The sequence below is a fragment of the Vigna unguiculata genome, chromosome 3, assembly GCF_004118075.2.
Source record: "Vigna unguiculata cultivar IT97K-499-35 chromosome 3, ASM411807v1, whole genome shotgun sequence".
NCBI lineage: Eukaryota > Viridiplantae > Streptophyta > Magnoliopsida > Fabales > Fabaceae > Vigna > Vigna unguiculata.
In genome coordinates this window covers 61008678-61025343 of record NC_040281.1, presented here as the reverse complement: position 1 = coordinate 61025343, position 16666 = coordinate 61008678, and the positions used below count along the sequence as shown (strand labels likewise).

Sequence of the window (16666 nt, the reverse complement as noted above, 5' to 3'; positions counted from 1 at the left end):
ATTTGGTTAGCTAAGAGTGATGACAGGACGTTAGACTTCTAATCAATACACACTCTTTAATATTTATTGCGTAACATTTGTAAGTGCGTGAATTGTTCTTAAGAGAGAAAAAAGTATAATATTTCCTTTTAAAAAATATAATTTATCTGAAACTAGTAAAAACAAGGTCGGCTAATTTATACAAACCTTTTGATAAACAATTTTTAAAAAAGAAAAAAAATTAATTTAATTATTTTGTAAATAATATTAATTGGTAAAATTTTATTAAAAAATATATATTTTGAACTCGTACATCGTCTAATTTTAGTTGAAGCTCATTTTTTTTTACTTATAAAAATAATGGGTTAAGAATGACATATTTTGCTAACTTCATTTCAAACACCGTGAAAAAAAAGTCATATATCATTTATGAACATTTCATCATGAGAAGTGAAGATGAAGTCAAAATTGTATTCCTAACTAAAAGAGTATTTTGAATTGCAATTAAACTATGAAATTTTATAGATTACAAAATTTGTACTGCCGCTAGACTCTACAATCTAAAAAATTAAAAGGTTTAGAATATATAGATTCACATAAAGATTTAGTGTGAATGAGACATGAGTCTAATTCACACATAAAAAATTGTCTTCAATTTTAACTAAAAAATTTAAAACGATAAATTTAACTTTGTATAGTATTTTACTTTTTTATTTTTAGTCATTATAAAACTTAGATTCATACTTGAATTTAAGGGATGACAACCAGAGATTGGATAGTTTAAGCAATTCGGTAGAGGCAAAAAGAAGGATAGAGGAGATGATATAACTAGGTTATGTGTAGATATAAATAAGGGCCTTTTTGTCTTTTCAACATCTATGGAGGTGCAGACAGTAACCATGGTGTGAAAAGAACTTGCCCGTAATTTCTCTTAATCTAATTTAGCCCAAAAGGGAAAGCATGAGATTAGACCAATAAAAATCGAGAAGGGGGGAAAAACAAAATTAATATTGCAAAGTTGCCCCTGTGTCTTCTGAAATTGAGCTAATTCAACTTGGGGAAACAACATGGTTGGAATAGTATTGTTTTGGCAGTGCGAGACCAAAACAGACACAAAACATTTAAGACAGATCTACGCTCTTCTTTCTCTCCATTTCTCAGATCTCTGTCTCTTCCCCGTACTCTTTGCAGCTCCATTTCCTCTTCCCTCTTCCTCTCCGGTATCCAATTCCATCGCCGCCGGACAACTCGCATTCTCCGAGACTGAACGATCTCGTTTCCGATTTCGGATGATTTTCAATTCGATTCGCCTGCATTCCGATTCCGAATTGCGCGCCGTCTGCGATCCGTGACGCCGCTGAGAAACGCGCCTGACCGCAGAACAATTAAGTGAGAGGAAATGGCCGGAGGTGCAGCCGGGGGTTTCGTCACTCGAGCATTCGATTCTATGCTCAAGGAGTGTTATGGCAAGAAGTTTCCCGAACTCCAGAAAGCTATACAGAATTACACAGGTTTCAACCCTAGATCCCTGTTTCCACTTCTTTCTTCGCTATATAATGCCTTTAATCCTTTTTCATTGTTTTTCGTTTCCATTTAGATAAGATAATTATCCACTTCCGATGTTCGACTGGTCGCACTGATTATTTAGTTCGTCTAGTTACAATGATACCGGTAAATGGCTATGTCGCTGATTATTTAGTTATGTTTGGTGTGTGCTGTGTAATTGTATAGATATCACGAAAGAGGCCAGCCAGAAAAAGCAGAGCGAGGTCAATCAAGTTGCGCCCTCAGCTGAATCTGGCAGGTGAGCTGTTTCGGAATAAACGTTGATGATAGATAGAATGTTATTGATGCGTTTTGGAATATTGTGCATGCACGTTTGGTAATTCTTTTTATGGAAAGTGGGTAACAGTCCTTATTCGGCGGAAGTGTGATCGAGCTTTTGGTTTTAATATTTGAATAATGTTGTTTTTCTCTAGTGCGAATGAGACTGATGATGGAGTGGCAACTAGGACAGAAGCAGATCAGTCACAGAAGGCCGAGCATGCTTCAGACGACAGGCCTAAGACTGGAAACATTAATGTTGTTCTGGCTAGTGCCGGGAATACACTTGAAGGAGATGATGCAGAAATTGTTTTAAATCCACTTCGTCTTGCATTTGAGACTAAGAGCTTGAAAATCCTTGAATCAGCTTTGGATTGTCTTCATGTACATACCTTCTCGGCACTAATTGACAGTTGTTATCGCCGTTGTTCATACTAAATTGGTTACTTGCTCCGACTAATTATTCTTTATGCAGAAACTTATTGCGTATGACCATTTGGAGGGAGATCCTGGGTTAGAGGGTGGTAAAAATGTCCCATTGTTTACAGACATTCTAAACATGGTTTGCAGTTGTGTTGACAATTCATCACCTGACAGGTATGGAAATCACTATGCATATTAATGGTTACTCGATGTATACTTCCTGTTACACCTATTCATTTTTAAGAATCATGATGCAGTACCATTCTCCAAGTGCTGAAGGTTCTTCTTACTGCTGTGGCTTCTACAAAATTCAGAGGTATGTTTACTGTAATAGGAAAGAATGCATTGTTTTGTTATATATGTCTGCTGATAATATGCTATGCAAGGTATCTTCAAAATTCTATCGTGAGTTAAAGAACAAAAACGTCCTTACATGTACTTTAAATGATTAACCTAATGTTTATTTAAAGCTTAGAAGAAGGTTTTAGCTAAAGGAGATTAATTTACATGTTATGACCATAGCTGATATTGTTGGAAAACAATGGTAATGTACCCAAACAAAATAACCATAGGAAAAGAGTTGGCTCAGCATGACCTTAGTTTCCAATGTAATCTGTTTGAATGAATTATTTTGGTTTGGCTGCAATTTTATTCAAGCGAAAATGTTTGAGCAATTTAATTTTCTCCCTATTATTTGTTATATAATGTTTTTTTTTTCTAAGAAAGTTATTTGGGTTTTCGTGTAGAAGTTGGCTTTGAATCTACTTTTTGTTTTGTCTTGGATGTATATTCTCAAGGATTCACTTCCTTTCGACCATTGGTGTCTCTACCTTAGAAAATGTTTCTCTTGTTGAGAAAGACACTTTGGGGAAAGTGTGTCTATTTTGGAGGTCTTTTTCTTTCCTTTACCATAAGTTTTAGGGTTATAAACTGGGGTTCTAGTTGCAATTGAATGTTGACAATAGTTGTTACGATGTCACGATGGCCAGGCAATTGTTGATGGGTTGACTTGTTTGAAGAATGAGTTTGGATAGTTCAATGAGCTAGGTCTGTTTATGCCCATTTATGATTCTAGCTTCAGCATTCTGCTGCTTGCGTGTAGGTTTTGTTTTACTAGATTCTCTTCATTTTATTATACTTCTCTTTTAGTTAATATTGGAAGTTGGGACGCTTCAATTAGGTGACTAAAGATGCTAAACTGTTGTGTCAAGGAGGGGAGAAAAAGAAATTTCATTAATGGAAATGACTAGATTACTAGTACACTCTCTTTCTTTCATGCATTATTGAAACATGTGTACAATTTGAGGCTTAGACCAATGTTTGTATACAAATTAATTTTACTGTCTTACATATATTTGTTGTGCTTTTACTGACCTTTCACCATGTCAGCATTGGTCGTTTATATTGGTGCTGTGATTAGAAAACCACCTTGCACTACCAGAAGACGTTTATTGCATTGATGTTTTTCTTTGTTTTTAATATGTTTATATTTATTTATTTTTGTATTTTTGAATTCTTATTTACATCATTCAGTACATGGTGAACCTCTACTGGGAGTTATCAGAGTATGCTACAATATTGCTCTGAATAGGTATTAATCATTTCCTTTGTCTTCAAGGCTTGTTATTGCTAATCTATTGTACTGAGATTAATTATTTTGGATTTGTAGCAAGAGCCCTGTAAACCAAGCAACATCAAAGGCAATGCTGACACAGATGATCAGCATCATTTTCAGAAGAATGGAAACTGATCCGGTGGGGCTTCTAAAATTCTCATTAAGTGCATATTTGGCTTATGGCTTTTGTAGTAAATGTTTTTTAAGTGCCCGTCAAAATTTCCAGGTTGAAGCTCCATCTGTTTCTGTGGGCCAAACAATATCAAAGGCACCTTCAGCAGAGAATTTGAACCCAAAATCTGATGAATCTTCAACTGGAGACTCAAACGAAAAAGAAACAAGTTTAGGTGATGCACTTACTCAAGCCAAGGATGCATCTCCAACATCTCTTGAGGAGCTTCAAAATCTTGCTGGGGGTGCTGATATCAAGGTAAATCAATTGTGTAGATATGTATGAAACCCTAGCATGCCCTTATGATGACAATATTGTATGTCTTGTATAGGGCTTAGAAGCAGTACTGGACAAGGCTGTGCATACGGAAGATGGTAAAAAGATAACACGGTATAAAACATGAATATGATATTGTTCTTTGGGATATGCATTTATGTTGTACTCTGAATAGGAGCTTAACTATTTATCTTCTGTAAAGTGGGATTGATTTGGAGAGCATGGGCATAGTAAAACGCGATGCTTTGCTGGTATTCCGCACTCTTTGCAAGGTTGGTTATCTCACTTTAACAAGAACATGGTGGTTATTTCTTCTGCACATTAACTATAGTTCACACTTTAAATTTTGCAGATGGGTATGAAGGAAGATAATGATGAAGTTACAACCAAGACGAGGATATTGTCTCTTGAGCTTCTTCAGGTCATACGGTGATTTCAGCTTCTATTACTTTTTAGTTAATAGGTGAAGAATAATGCACTGGCATGCAGAAGTAATTATTTGCTTTATTAATTAGAGGCTGACCTGCTGGTGCCTGGTACTTATATTTTATGTGGCTGACTTGGCATCACTCAATGATGTTACCCTTGGTTAAGATCTAGAATTGTGCATGTAATTGTTAGAAGCTGAGTGAACTACCTAACAAAACCTAAGATTTACTCCAGCCTTTTTCTATTGCATTCCAACACAAGGAAATAAAATTTATAATAATTTTTTTGCTGTTGATATTTAGTATTTAATGCTGAGCCTTAGGGAAGGATTACATCTTGTCTTTCTTTATCACTCTTCGAGATGTGCCATCTTTCTCTTAAATGAAATTGTAGATACCAGTTTTCGTATATTGTGTAACTTGGTGACTAAGTCTAAGACAATCACAGATTGAAGTGGTTTCCTAGCATATGATATTGATTAAGGGAAACGTAATTCTATATGGATTGCATTGGACTAGTTTGAACTACTTCATGAATCTGTTATCACTGCAATCCTTGTTAGAGCGAGACCTTTTATAAAAGAAAATAAAATAGTATTACTGAATAGTCAATGTTAACTAACTTACATATAAATATTTATCTCCCCCTTTCCCCAGTGTAATAATAGTCTCCTAAAACTTTAATACCCGTTCCAGCATGGTACAGAACTAACTTGCCAAGTTAGCAAGTTGTCCTAGCTTCTTCATTTCCCTCATTTATTTCTTCAGATATACTGTATACACCTTCTGAGCCCTTGATCTTGTTCGTTAACCAGCTGGGCTTGATTTTTCCCAAAAGCCACTTTTGTCACATTATTCGACCAAACATTTTTGCTAGTTGATTTCTTCACCCACATGATAAATACGTAGATAATTTCCCTTTTGGATTCTTTCAGTAAATTATATTATTCATTAAAGTTAAAACCAGAAATATGTGGTGAAAGGAGATTGCAGCCTTGTACTCTGGTTATAGAAATTATAGGGGTTGGAAACGGTGAGTGTATGCATGTGCATGTAACCTTGTATTATTGAATATTTAGTAATTACTTTATTTTTCCATGAATTAAAGATTATAAGAAAGTTTCCATGTGAATGAATCCCACTAAGTAGCCACAAAAAGATTCCTCTGTGAGAAAATTCAAAATGAAGGACAAAATACGAAAAAAAGGCTGGGAATACAAAATATGCCTCAATTATTCAGAGGATCAAGGTTTTGTAAAGCTCTGAAAAGAAAAAAACTCACTGTACAACTACAGGCTACTGCTGTTGAACTGTTGGTTCAAGAAATGTTTTTAAGAGCAATTACATGGCAAAACTAGTTTCCTATTGCTGATTGATATAATTTTTAGTTCTGCCCATTCTTAGGCTAGACTGTAGCATTATGTGGGAGTAGATAGGATAGGAGCAAATATTCCATCCTTGTTCTTCCACATTTGGTATTCAAGCTTTTCTTTCTATGAAAACTACTATTTTGACTGTTCACAGTCACATGTTTGTTATATTATTTTTCAGGGTTTGTTGGAGGGAGTCAGCCATTCATTTACAAAGAACTTCCATTTTATTGATTCAGTGAAGGCATATCTTTCATATGCACTGTTACGAGCTTCAGTTTCACAATCCCCTGTCATATTTCAGGTTTTTTGGAACAACATTATCTATCTTTGTGAAGGTATCTGTGTGTAAATTTTAATATCAATATTCTTTCTTGGCAGTACGCAACTGGAATATTCTTGGTGCTGTTATTGCGATTCAGGGAGAGTCTCAAAGTATGCATGTTATTCTGCAGAGTTTCTGGAAGCTTCTCCACAGTGAAATAATGTTAATGTGATGTCTCATTTGTTTTTCCACTATTTTGTTTCCAGGGGGAAATAGGGATCTTCTTTCCGTTGATTGTTCTTAGACCACTGGATGCTTTGGAATTTCCAGCCAACCAAAAACTCAGTGTTCTTCGGTATAATGTTTGCCCTAGTTGATTAAAAAATTACTAGTATTATGTCAATGAACTCTCTTGTTGTGTTCATTGTCATTCCCTTTCCTCATTAATTTAGTTTAGTATGGGTTTGCAGGATGTTAGAGAAAGTATGTAAGGATCCACAGATGCTTGTTGACATCTTTGTGAATTATGATTGTGATCTTGAGGCGCCGAACTTGTTTGAACGAATGGTATAATCTTACTGAACTGTATATCAGGGCATTACAGACAGCATGCCAATCAGTTATTTCCTCTTTGATAAATATAGTAATCTTTTATTTTCTAAACCAATGTATGTAGGTTACTACTCTATCCAAAATAGCTCAAGGGACTCAAATTTCTGATCCAAATTCAGTTGTTGTTTCTCAGACAGCTTCAATTAAAGGCTCGTCACTTCAAGTAGGTTTAGTTGTTTTCTTTTGGAAATCATTAGTTTGTTGAATGGATGTTTTTGATGAAAGTTGGTGATTGATCCCATTTTCTGTCTTTCTCAGGGTCTTGTGAGTGTGCTTAAATCTCTGGTTGATTGGGAGCAATCTCATAGGGATTTGGAAAAGTTAAAGATTAATCAGCAAGAAGGGATCTCAGCTGAAGATTCTTCTGAAATAAGAGTCCGGGAAGATGTGACTAGTGATTTTGAGAAGGCTAAGGCTCATAAATCCACGTTGGAGGCTGCCATTGCTGAGGTATATATCATGCATTCTTTAAGTATTTTAACAGGGAAGGGGAAATTTGTCTTAACCTTCTTTTGCATAATGATCAAGTTATGGTTGGGGTCTGACTTACGGTTTTAATAATCTTTTAGTTCAACAGAAAACCAATGAAGGGGGTGGAGTATCTAATATCAAACAAGTTGGTGGAAAAAACACCTGCTTCAGTTGCTCAATTTTTGAAAAACACTCCCAGTTTGGATAAGGTTGTGACTCTTCACTATTATTTTTTATCTACCATTGCATCTAAATTTGTTCTGGAATATGTAAATGTTTGTTTTTTTCAGGCTACAATTGGTGACTATTTAGGTCAACATGAAGAGTTCCCCCTTGCCGTGATGCATGCTTATGTAGATTCAATGAAATTTTCTGGATTGAAATTTGATACTGCAATCAGGGAGTTTCTTAAAGGATTTCGACTTCCTGGGGAAGCTCAAAAGATAGATCGGATCATGGAAAAGTTTGCAGAGAGGTAATGGCTTTTTTGTACATGCAGATTCCCTCCATATCCCCTTTCCCAAGTGGCGATCGGTTTCCTATCTGTAGAACTGTGATTGAATAATTAGAAGTATCCATTTATGCATCTGTGTTGGAATCTCCTGAATGCTGGATATTGTAGATGATATGTGCACAATAATTATTCATCATTATTCTTGTTTAGGAGTTTTATTACCAGGTCATTTGTTTAACCAGTGTGCTTATCAGTTATTGATTTCCTTGAACCTACCTAGTGGGAAGAAAGGAAAACTTTGATAGTTCTATTTGTTACTCTTCATGTGGACTGAGGTTAAGATGTCTCGGTGTTTTGCGAGGTGTCAAATCTTGGTTGATTGTCATGTTATAATGATCCATTTCGATTGGTTGGTCCAAGATCAAGACTGTTTTATGTATATTGTGTCTTATACTTTATATTTCATTGGCTTGACACCTTTTACCTGTACCAATAGTTTATATCTTTTGTGCATGTTGTCTATACAGATACTGTGCAGACAATCCAGGCCTTTTCAAAAATGCAGATACTGCATATGTGCTAGCTTATGCTGTTATTATGTTAAATACTGATGCTCATAATCCAATGGTGTGGCCCAAGATGGCCAAGTCAGATTTTGTTCGCATGAATGCTAGGGATGATCCAGATGAATGTGCTCCTAGAGAACTACTGGAAGAGATCTATGATTCTATTGTCAAAGAGGAGATTAAAATGAAAGATGACACATCTTTAATTGGAAAAAGCAGCAGACAGAAGCCAGATGGTGAAGAAGGACGTCTTGTCAGTATCCTTAATCTGGCTCTCCCTAAAGGAAAGTCATCAGGTGATGCCAAGTCTGAAAGTGAGGCTATTATTAAGAAAACACAAGCTATATTCAGGAATAAAGGGGTGAAAAGAGGAGTTTTCTACACTGCCCAACAGATTGAACTTGTAAGGCCCATGGTTGAAGCTGTTGGGTGGCCTTTGCTTGCTACTTTTTCTGTAACTATGGAGGAAGGTGATAACAAGCCTCGAGTTGTTTTGTTGATGGAGGGATTTAAAGCTGGCATACATATTACGTTTGTGCTTGGGATGGATACCATGCGATATGCATTTCTAACATCTCTCGTTAGGTATAGATTCCAGTATCCCACCATCATCCCCCATCCCCAAAAAAGTGTTGCTTTGATTATTACAAGTTATCTGCTTTTTCTTTATATTAACATGCTAAGGAATTGTGCATGGAAATACTGAATGGAAACTTTGATGCTTCGTAAGTTGACCAGGTTCATTTAGTTTCTTTTTTGACACCTCAGGTTTACTTTCTTGCATGCCCCCAAGGAAATGCGTAGTAAAAATGTGGAAGCTTTACGCACATTATTGATCCTGTGTGATTCAGATATGAATGCTCTTCAAGACACATGGAATGCAGTTCTGGAATGTGTTTCTCGCCTTGAATTTATAACATCAACTCCTTCAATTTCTGCTACTGTTATGCAAGGGTCAAATCAAATCTCCAAGGATGCTGTTGTTCAATCTCTGAGAGAATTAGCTGGGAAACCTGCTGAACAAGTTTTTATGAATAGTGTCAAACTACCTAGTGATTCAGTTGTGGAATTCTTCACTGCTCTCTGTGGTGTATCAGCTGAAGAGCTAAAACAAACTCCAGCTCGTGTCTTCAGCTTGCAGAAGCTTGTTGAAATTAGTTATTACAATATGGCTCGCATACGTATGGTATATCTTTTACCAACTGTCAGTTGCATAATTTTTATTCATCATTTTAGTGTTTCATGTCTTACCTTTGCCAGTTTTTTCTGCTCACTTTATTTTGAGTTATTAGACTTTTTGTTATTGTTAATTTTTTATTTGAATGCATTGTTTCCTTGAGGAAATTTAATAATTGGATTAGTTTATGCATATATAAATAATGCACATATCTGTACGTGTATAAATGCTTTGATAATTACTGATTACAGAGGAATCATATAAAGGTGTCATTTTTCTCTAGCTGTCTGTTATCACTTATAAGTTTTGGTTTCATTCCCTTAATTGTTGAACTATTCTGTCCTTCAATCCCATTTATAATATTGTCTTTTGATGCTGCTCTGAATTCATTTCTAAGCTCTAATTGTTATGTTTTTAAGGTCTGGGCTAGAATCTGGACTGTTCTAGCAAATCACTTTATATCAGCTGGGAGTCATCATGATGAGAAAATTGCTATGTATGCAATAGATTCTCTAAGACAGCTTAGTATAAAGTATTTGGAGCGTGCTGAACTGGCGAAGTTTTCATTCCAAAATGATATTCTCAAACCATTTGTTGTTCTTATGCGAAATAGTCCAAGTGAATCCAAAAGGAGGCTAATTGTTGACTGCATTGTCCAGGTGTTGTAGGCATAATTTCTTATTATTCTCACATTTGAGCTTAATATCATTGGATAAATTAACTGAAGTTCGGCTGGAACTGTTGCCTATTTCAGATGATAAAATCTAAGGTTGGGAGCATAAAGTCTGGGTGGCGTAGTGTATTTATGATATTTACAGCTTCTGCAGATGATGAATTAGAATCAATTGTGGAGAGTGCATTTGAAAATGTTGAGCAGGGTAGGAATGATATTCTTTGATTGTGTCATTGCAGTCTACAATTGTGATTATGGTGTATCTAACACGTTGAAACTTTACAGTCATCTTAGAACACTTTGATCAAGTAGTGGGCGACTGTTTCATGGATTGCGTGAATTGTCTGATTAGATTTGCCAACAACAAAAGTTCACATCGCATTAGTTTGAAGGCTATTGCACTCCTGCGGATCTGTGAGGACCGTCTTGCAGAGGTTTGCTGGGTTATCTGTAGGAAATTGCTTTTCTGAATTTGAAGGCTTCACACACCACACAAAAGAATGCATGCTCACAGACATTAATAGTAAAAAATGGGTAGTTGTTCATTTCAAAGTCCAGTAACTTTGGCACACTGGAGTTGTCTTCCATCTACTTGTTTTTATGAGGGTTTGATATCTCAGTACAGAGATGTACAGTGTTGGAAGCTAAACTGTTTTAATATCAGTTTTTCAAATGTTCAATCTTTTCACAAGCTGAGAGACATCTCAGTTAAATGAAAAGCTCCGTATTGCACTGATATCTAATGTTCAAAACAGAAATCTATGAAAAAAGGGAGCATGCTAACTTAGCTCATGATTTTGAGTAATGTGTGATTGTGATTAAATGTACATTGTTTAAGGATTTGAAACTGTTTATTCACTTTTACTGTCAATGGTTAGTTCTTTCCTTGCATTGACACCCCTCTTTTAAGTGGTTTTAATTGTTTTTTGCCTTAGGGTCTTATTCCTGGAGGTGCTTTAATGCCCATTGATGCTAATTTGGATGCGACTTTGGAAGTAACTGAGCATTATTGGTTCCCAATGCTGGCTGGTTTGTCTGATCTAACCTCAGATCAAAGGCCAGAGGTCAGAAGTTGTGCTCTTGAAGTCTTGTTTGATTTATTGAATGAAAGAGGTAGCAAGTTCTCCACATCATTTTGGGAGAGTATTTTTCATCGAGTTCTATTTCCAATTTTTGATCACGTGAGACATGCTGGGAAAGAGGGCTTTACTTCAACCGGTGATGATTGGTTTCGTGAAACAAGCATACATTCGCTTCAGCTGCTATGCAACCTTTTCAACACATTCTATAAGGTAGTGATCTAAAACAATATTGTTCTCTATTCTTGTAACTTAAACAAACATGCATGTGAAAATTTCTCAACAAAAGTTAGCAAACATGGTGTCATAGTTTTGACGGAAAATTGCCCATGTTGACTTTGTTAGTTTATTGGATTAGATGCTTATGTTATGTTATAAATATGTATGAAATTCAGGTTCATAATTTATATGATTACTGTTAAATATCAAAATAGTTACTAATGAGGAATCTTGCTTCCAGGAGGTTTGTTTTATGTTGCCTCCGCTACTAGGTCTGCTGTTAGATTGTGCTAAAAAAACAGATCAAACAGTGGTCTCGATAGCTCTTGCTGCTCTGGTGCATCTCATTGAAGTCGGTGGACACCAATTCAGTGCGACTGACTGGGATACTTTACTTAAAAGCATAAGGTGCAATTTCTTTTTCTATTTTCTGAACCTCCATTTTAGTTAATATCAACTATAACACATCTATTTAATATTAATTTCCAGAGATGCTTCATATGCTACACAACCTTTAGAGCTGCTTAATGCATTAACTTTCGAAAATATGAGAAACCCGGGAAGCATTATTAGTGATTCTGAAGGCAACCCAGGGGACAGTGGTGCCATCAGGTCTGTTGACAATGAGGTAATGGCTGATCATCAACTTAATGTCAATAGTAATGGGAAATTATCCCCATTGGCATCCTCAAACACAAATGCTGATGAAGTTGAAGATTCTGCATCACAGACCAATGTAGATCAGTCTGAAGGTTAGTTTTTTTTTTTTTTTTTTCAAATTTTCTTTATAGTTTAGTGTGCGTGAAAGCATGCTCAGGCACAAAAGTGAGAAGTGGTATTAGTTATCAAAAGATTTGTCAAAGTTACCTTGGTAAAAAAAAGTGAAATATCTTATTCAAAATCCCCAAATCTCATGGTGGGGCCTTAGAAGCTACATTAAATTGGAAAAATGAAGAATGAATTGGGCATTAATTGATACTGAAGAGAAAATCAATTTGGTTGACACCATCAAGGAATTGTTTATTATTGTAGGTCTTCCATCTCCATCAGGAAGATCTCCCAAAACTGCAGATGGTGGAGGTTTCCAGCGAAGTCAAACCTTGGGTCAACGGATTATGGGAAATATGGAAAATCTCTTCCTTCGAAATCTTACAAAATCTAAAAGCCATGTATCTGATGCTTCTCAACCATCTTCTCCAGTTAAGGTATAGTGTTTCTTTAATGCACTGCTAAATTGACCTTTATTATCCTGTGAATACATCTCTTATATCACTCTGTTTTAGGTTGCTGATACTGTAGAGCCAGATACCAAGAATGAGGAGAGTCCTTTCATGGCAACTGTCAGGGGAAAGTGCATTACACAGATATTACTTCTTGGTGCTATTGATGGTATTCAGGTCTGTGTGTCTTTTTCTTTGTTCAGATCTCATTTTTTGGGGTACCCTTAAATTTCTGTTATTTGACGGCTTAGATTCTGTAAAGGATAAGGGAAAGGTTTTCCCTTGTTTTTCTCCTCTCATTAAGGTCTTAGAAAAATTTCCGTTTGAGGAAGTACCTCTTTCACACTGTGTATTATATATACGAGGAATAGATTAGGTATGTAATTTGAGACCCCTCTGTTTAAAGATTTGATGGTTGAGTGAGTTTGGAATCCATCACCTTCTAGCCAAAAATTTCTTGATGAGGACTTTGATTATAAGATGGTATCTTCTTCCAACTATGTTTTTTCTAATTATTTGCAGAAGAAATATTGGGCTAAGTTAAAAGCACAGCAGAAGGTTTCTATAATGGACATTTTGCTGTCTGTGTTGGAGTTTGCTGCTTCATATAACTCATCCACCAATCTTAGAACTCGTATGCACCAAATTCCTGATGAAAGGTAATGCAAAATTCAATATCTAATTGCCTTATTTTTGTTCTGGTGGAATTGGTTGACATTGGAATGGAGGACTTCAAGCATCACTAAATTTTTCTTGGATAGGCCACCAATAAATCTTCTTCGTCAGGAATTAGCTGGTACTGGCATATATCTCGAAATCTTGCAAAAAGCAACTACTTGCTTTGAAACAAAAAAGGCAGACTCTGATGGATTTCAAGATGCAGACTCTACAGAAGTTAATGGCTTGAGTATTGCTTTAGATCTTGATGCTGAACAGAAGTTTGAAAGGTTAGCTGAGGAGAAGCTGGTGTCTTTCTGTGAACAAGTGCTCAGGGAGGCATCTGATCTCCAGTCAAGTACCGGAGAAGCCAATAACATGGATATTCATCGAGTCTTAGAACTGCGTGCTCCCATCATTGTTAAGGTTGGAAGTTTATTCTTCATGATAATATATGAAAGTTGACTTGCCTTCTATTCAGTGTCATAGTGTTGCCAGTCGTATACTTCTTGATTAGTGAATATTGCAAATATTTCAGCCGATGGTGTAAATATAATTTATTTCAAGAGCTATTAAATATCTAAATAGAGTTTTTTTATAATTTATACTATTAGTGAACAAGATATCACCACCAGTTTCAAGCTTCTATTGTTTATGAATAGCCGAATTATCATGATGTGGCGCTTGCTTGTGGATTGCATAACCTGACATACCAACCCTTTGAACTTAAAATAGGATTTGTTGAAATGATGAATTTTGTAGATTGATTTGTATCAGATATCATAAAAAAGTCCCAAGTCCTCTTTCCGTATTATGAGAAGTAAAAACTCTCAAGTCTCAACCTGTCTGTCTTGAATGGCAAGTATTGCTTCTTTACAAAATTTGCTGCTTTATAATCAAAGATGCTCTGCCCATACTTGTTTTACGGGATTTGCCATGCCCTATATAAAAAGACTGGGTGGATGTTCTGCGTTCTTTGTTTTCTTCTTATTTCTTTCAGTTTTTTTCCACAATTATTATTTTTCAAATGTTTTGAATACCCTGACCCCAGTCTGTTTTTCCCTTTTTTTAGTTTCTTTTTTCTATAACACATTCAATTAAAGGGGTAGTCCGCTAGAGTTTTTTTCAATATAGTTCGATGATAGTCATTGCAACTTATGTTTTATGTGTTCATTTATGCGCTAATAAATTATTTATTTACCTTGTAGGTGCTTCAAAGCATGAGTTTTATGAACAATATGATTTTTAGAAGACATCTAAGGGAATTATACCCTTTGCTAACAAAACTTGTTTGCTGTGACCAGGTAATTTCTTGTTTCTACAATTATTCAAGGCTGCTTTTTGATTGATTGTTTTGATAATTATTTTGGCTGCAGACGTTATTTTTGTGATTCTTCAGCTGCTGCTATATGTATGTTTCCTATGTCATTATTTCGCTGTGTTCGCAATATATGCTTGTGTCAATGAAAAAGAATACTTTAATAGGATTTCATTAAATAATTTAAATCTCACAAGAATTGGTCTGAAAATTAGAGATGGAAAGATCATTGTTTGGCTCCATTTAGGTGTTTGTCTTTTGGTCATTATTTTGTTTCAATGGCTAATATGGTTCTTACACCGGCCAATCTATTTTTGGTTTAGCCTAGCACATAAAATCCATATAATTTGATCTTCATATGGCATTGCAAACTTATTGCGAATCTATCCTTTTTATCTAATGAAGTTATAACAGTGTTATATTTGGTCTATACTTGGTATCGCTCTTTGTTTCATTATTTGTCCAGGAGAAGAAAATTAAACTACATTTTGGTCATTCCGTGCAAGAAAACTCTACATGACATCTCATTTTTCGTGTTAGTCATTTCAAGAAAAATACTCTAATACCGTTATAACTTAAGTAAATGTTGGGGGAGCTCTTGGTGATTTATTCCGAGCACAGCTGATGGGTGTTGTTAAGAAAGGAAACCTTGTGTGTTGAACTGATTATCCTTTGTTTTGAACAGATGGATGTTCGGGGAGCTCTTGGTGATTTATTCCAAGCACAATTGAAACCTCTTTTACCATAACCATCTCATAATGCCGCTGTTAGGATTCTCAGATATAAATTTCAGGGCATTGGCCCGATATCAGTTTTAGATGGCTTGGAAAGAAATATGATAGCATTTTTTTGTATTAATCTTCTTATGGAAATTTTTTGTGCATGTACCAACAGTTTTGTAGAAAGGCAATAGAAATGTAATTTTGATTTCATCTGACGTCTCCCACTATTCGTTTGCACTCAGCTCAATTTGTTTGTGCAGTATTCGGACAATAGGTGAAAGCTCTGAGTGAGGTTTCGTATGAGTCTTTTGTTGTATGATAATAGATGAATACCATGTGAAACCCTTGTGTCTTTCACGATGAGAGTATCAATTATTTGCTATTCGTAATGTACTACTGAAGAAAAAAGGCAGCTGCAATCCCTCCACCCTTTCCCTTTCCTTCATTTTTTTTTGGTGTGCAGTTTCTTCCTCCACCTCCATACATTTCTTCCCTATCTCGTATCAATTTTTATATTCTGAATTATGCAATTTGAAATAGGAATTTTGTATTTTAGAATCTACAATCTAAAATATATTTCTTATTTTACGTTTCAGAATGTAAAATTCAAAATATATTTTCTATTGTATTTCTGAATGTATAATTTGAAATACAAAAATTGTATTATTAGAATGTACAGAGATACAAAAATTGCATCTAAATTGTATAATTCAGAATATAATTGTGTTTCGGATCATTATGTAAATGAAAATACATTTTGACTTTATATTTTGGGATATATAATTGGAAATAAAAAATATTATATTTCAAATTAAACATTTTAGAAGATAAAAGCTTTATGGAGGTACAGGCTGAAATGAAAGAAATGGCCTTTTTGGTGACATGTTCAGATCTTAGGCCTATGGATCTTACAGTTCTGCTGTTAATTGTTGAAGCGGACTTAAAGTCTAAGGGTGCTGAATGTCAGCTCATTTTACGAAAATATATATACAGCTTTTACTTCTTTCAAACTTTCAGTTTTTTTTTTCATCTTCTCAAATTTCTGAAATGCTCATTTTATTCTCATTTGGAGTTTTTGGAATAAGATTTCCAGAATAAGATTTTCATAATAAATTTTTTGAAATGAAATATTTGAAACGATCATTT

The 16666-nt window shown here is 35.2% G+C and overlaps 1 protein-coding gene across 2 annotated transcripts; it reads left to right on the top strand.

Moving 5' to 3' along the window:
- Window positions 1-1062: 1062 nt before the first annotated feature.
- LOC114178688 (brefeldin A-inhibited guanine nucleotide-exchange protein 5) lies at window positions 1063-15742 on the top strand. 2 transcript variants are annotated; one of them, XM_028064739.1, is made up of 34 exons: window positions 1063-1490; window positions 1711-1783; window positions 1959-2187; window positions 2279-2400; window positions 2484-2542; window positions 3760-3817; window positions 3896-3980; window positions 4068-4271; window positions 4345-4403; window positions 4492-4561; window positions 4642-4710; window positions 6269-6391; window positions 6469-6522; window positions 6619-6707; window positions 6823-6919; window positions 7029-7127; window positions 7223-7414; window positions 7534-7644; window positions 7726-7910; window positions 8417-9040; window positions 9224-9641; window positions 10052-10291; window positions 10387-10510; window positions 10591-10739; window positions 11241-11597; window positions 11845-12011; window positions 12093-12355; window positions 12636-12808; window positions 12887-13000; window positions 13346-13482; window positions 13585-13906; window positions 14689-14784; window positions 15016-15019; window positions 15382-15477. In XM_028064739.1, the coding sequence occupies exons 1-34, from the start codon at window positions 1379-1381 to the stop codon at window positions 15456-15458; spliced, it is 5355 nt and encodes a 1784-aa protein (XP_027920540.1). In that variant the 5' UTR covers window positions 1063-1378; the 3' UTR covers window positions 15459-15477. The 2 variants fall into 2 exon arrangements, with proteins under 2 accessions (XP_027920540.1, XP_027920541.1); XM_028064740.1 differs by lacking the exons at window positions 15016-15019; window positions 15382-15477 and adding an exon at window positions 15484-15742.
- Window positions 15743-16666: the final 924 nt, after the last annotated feature.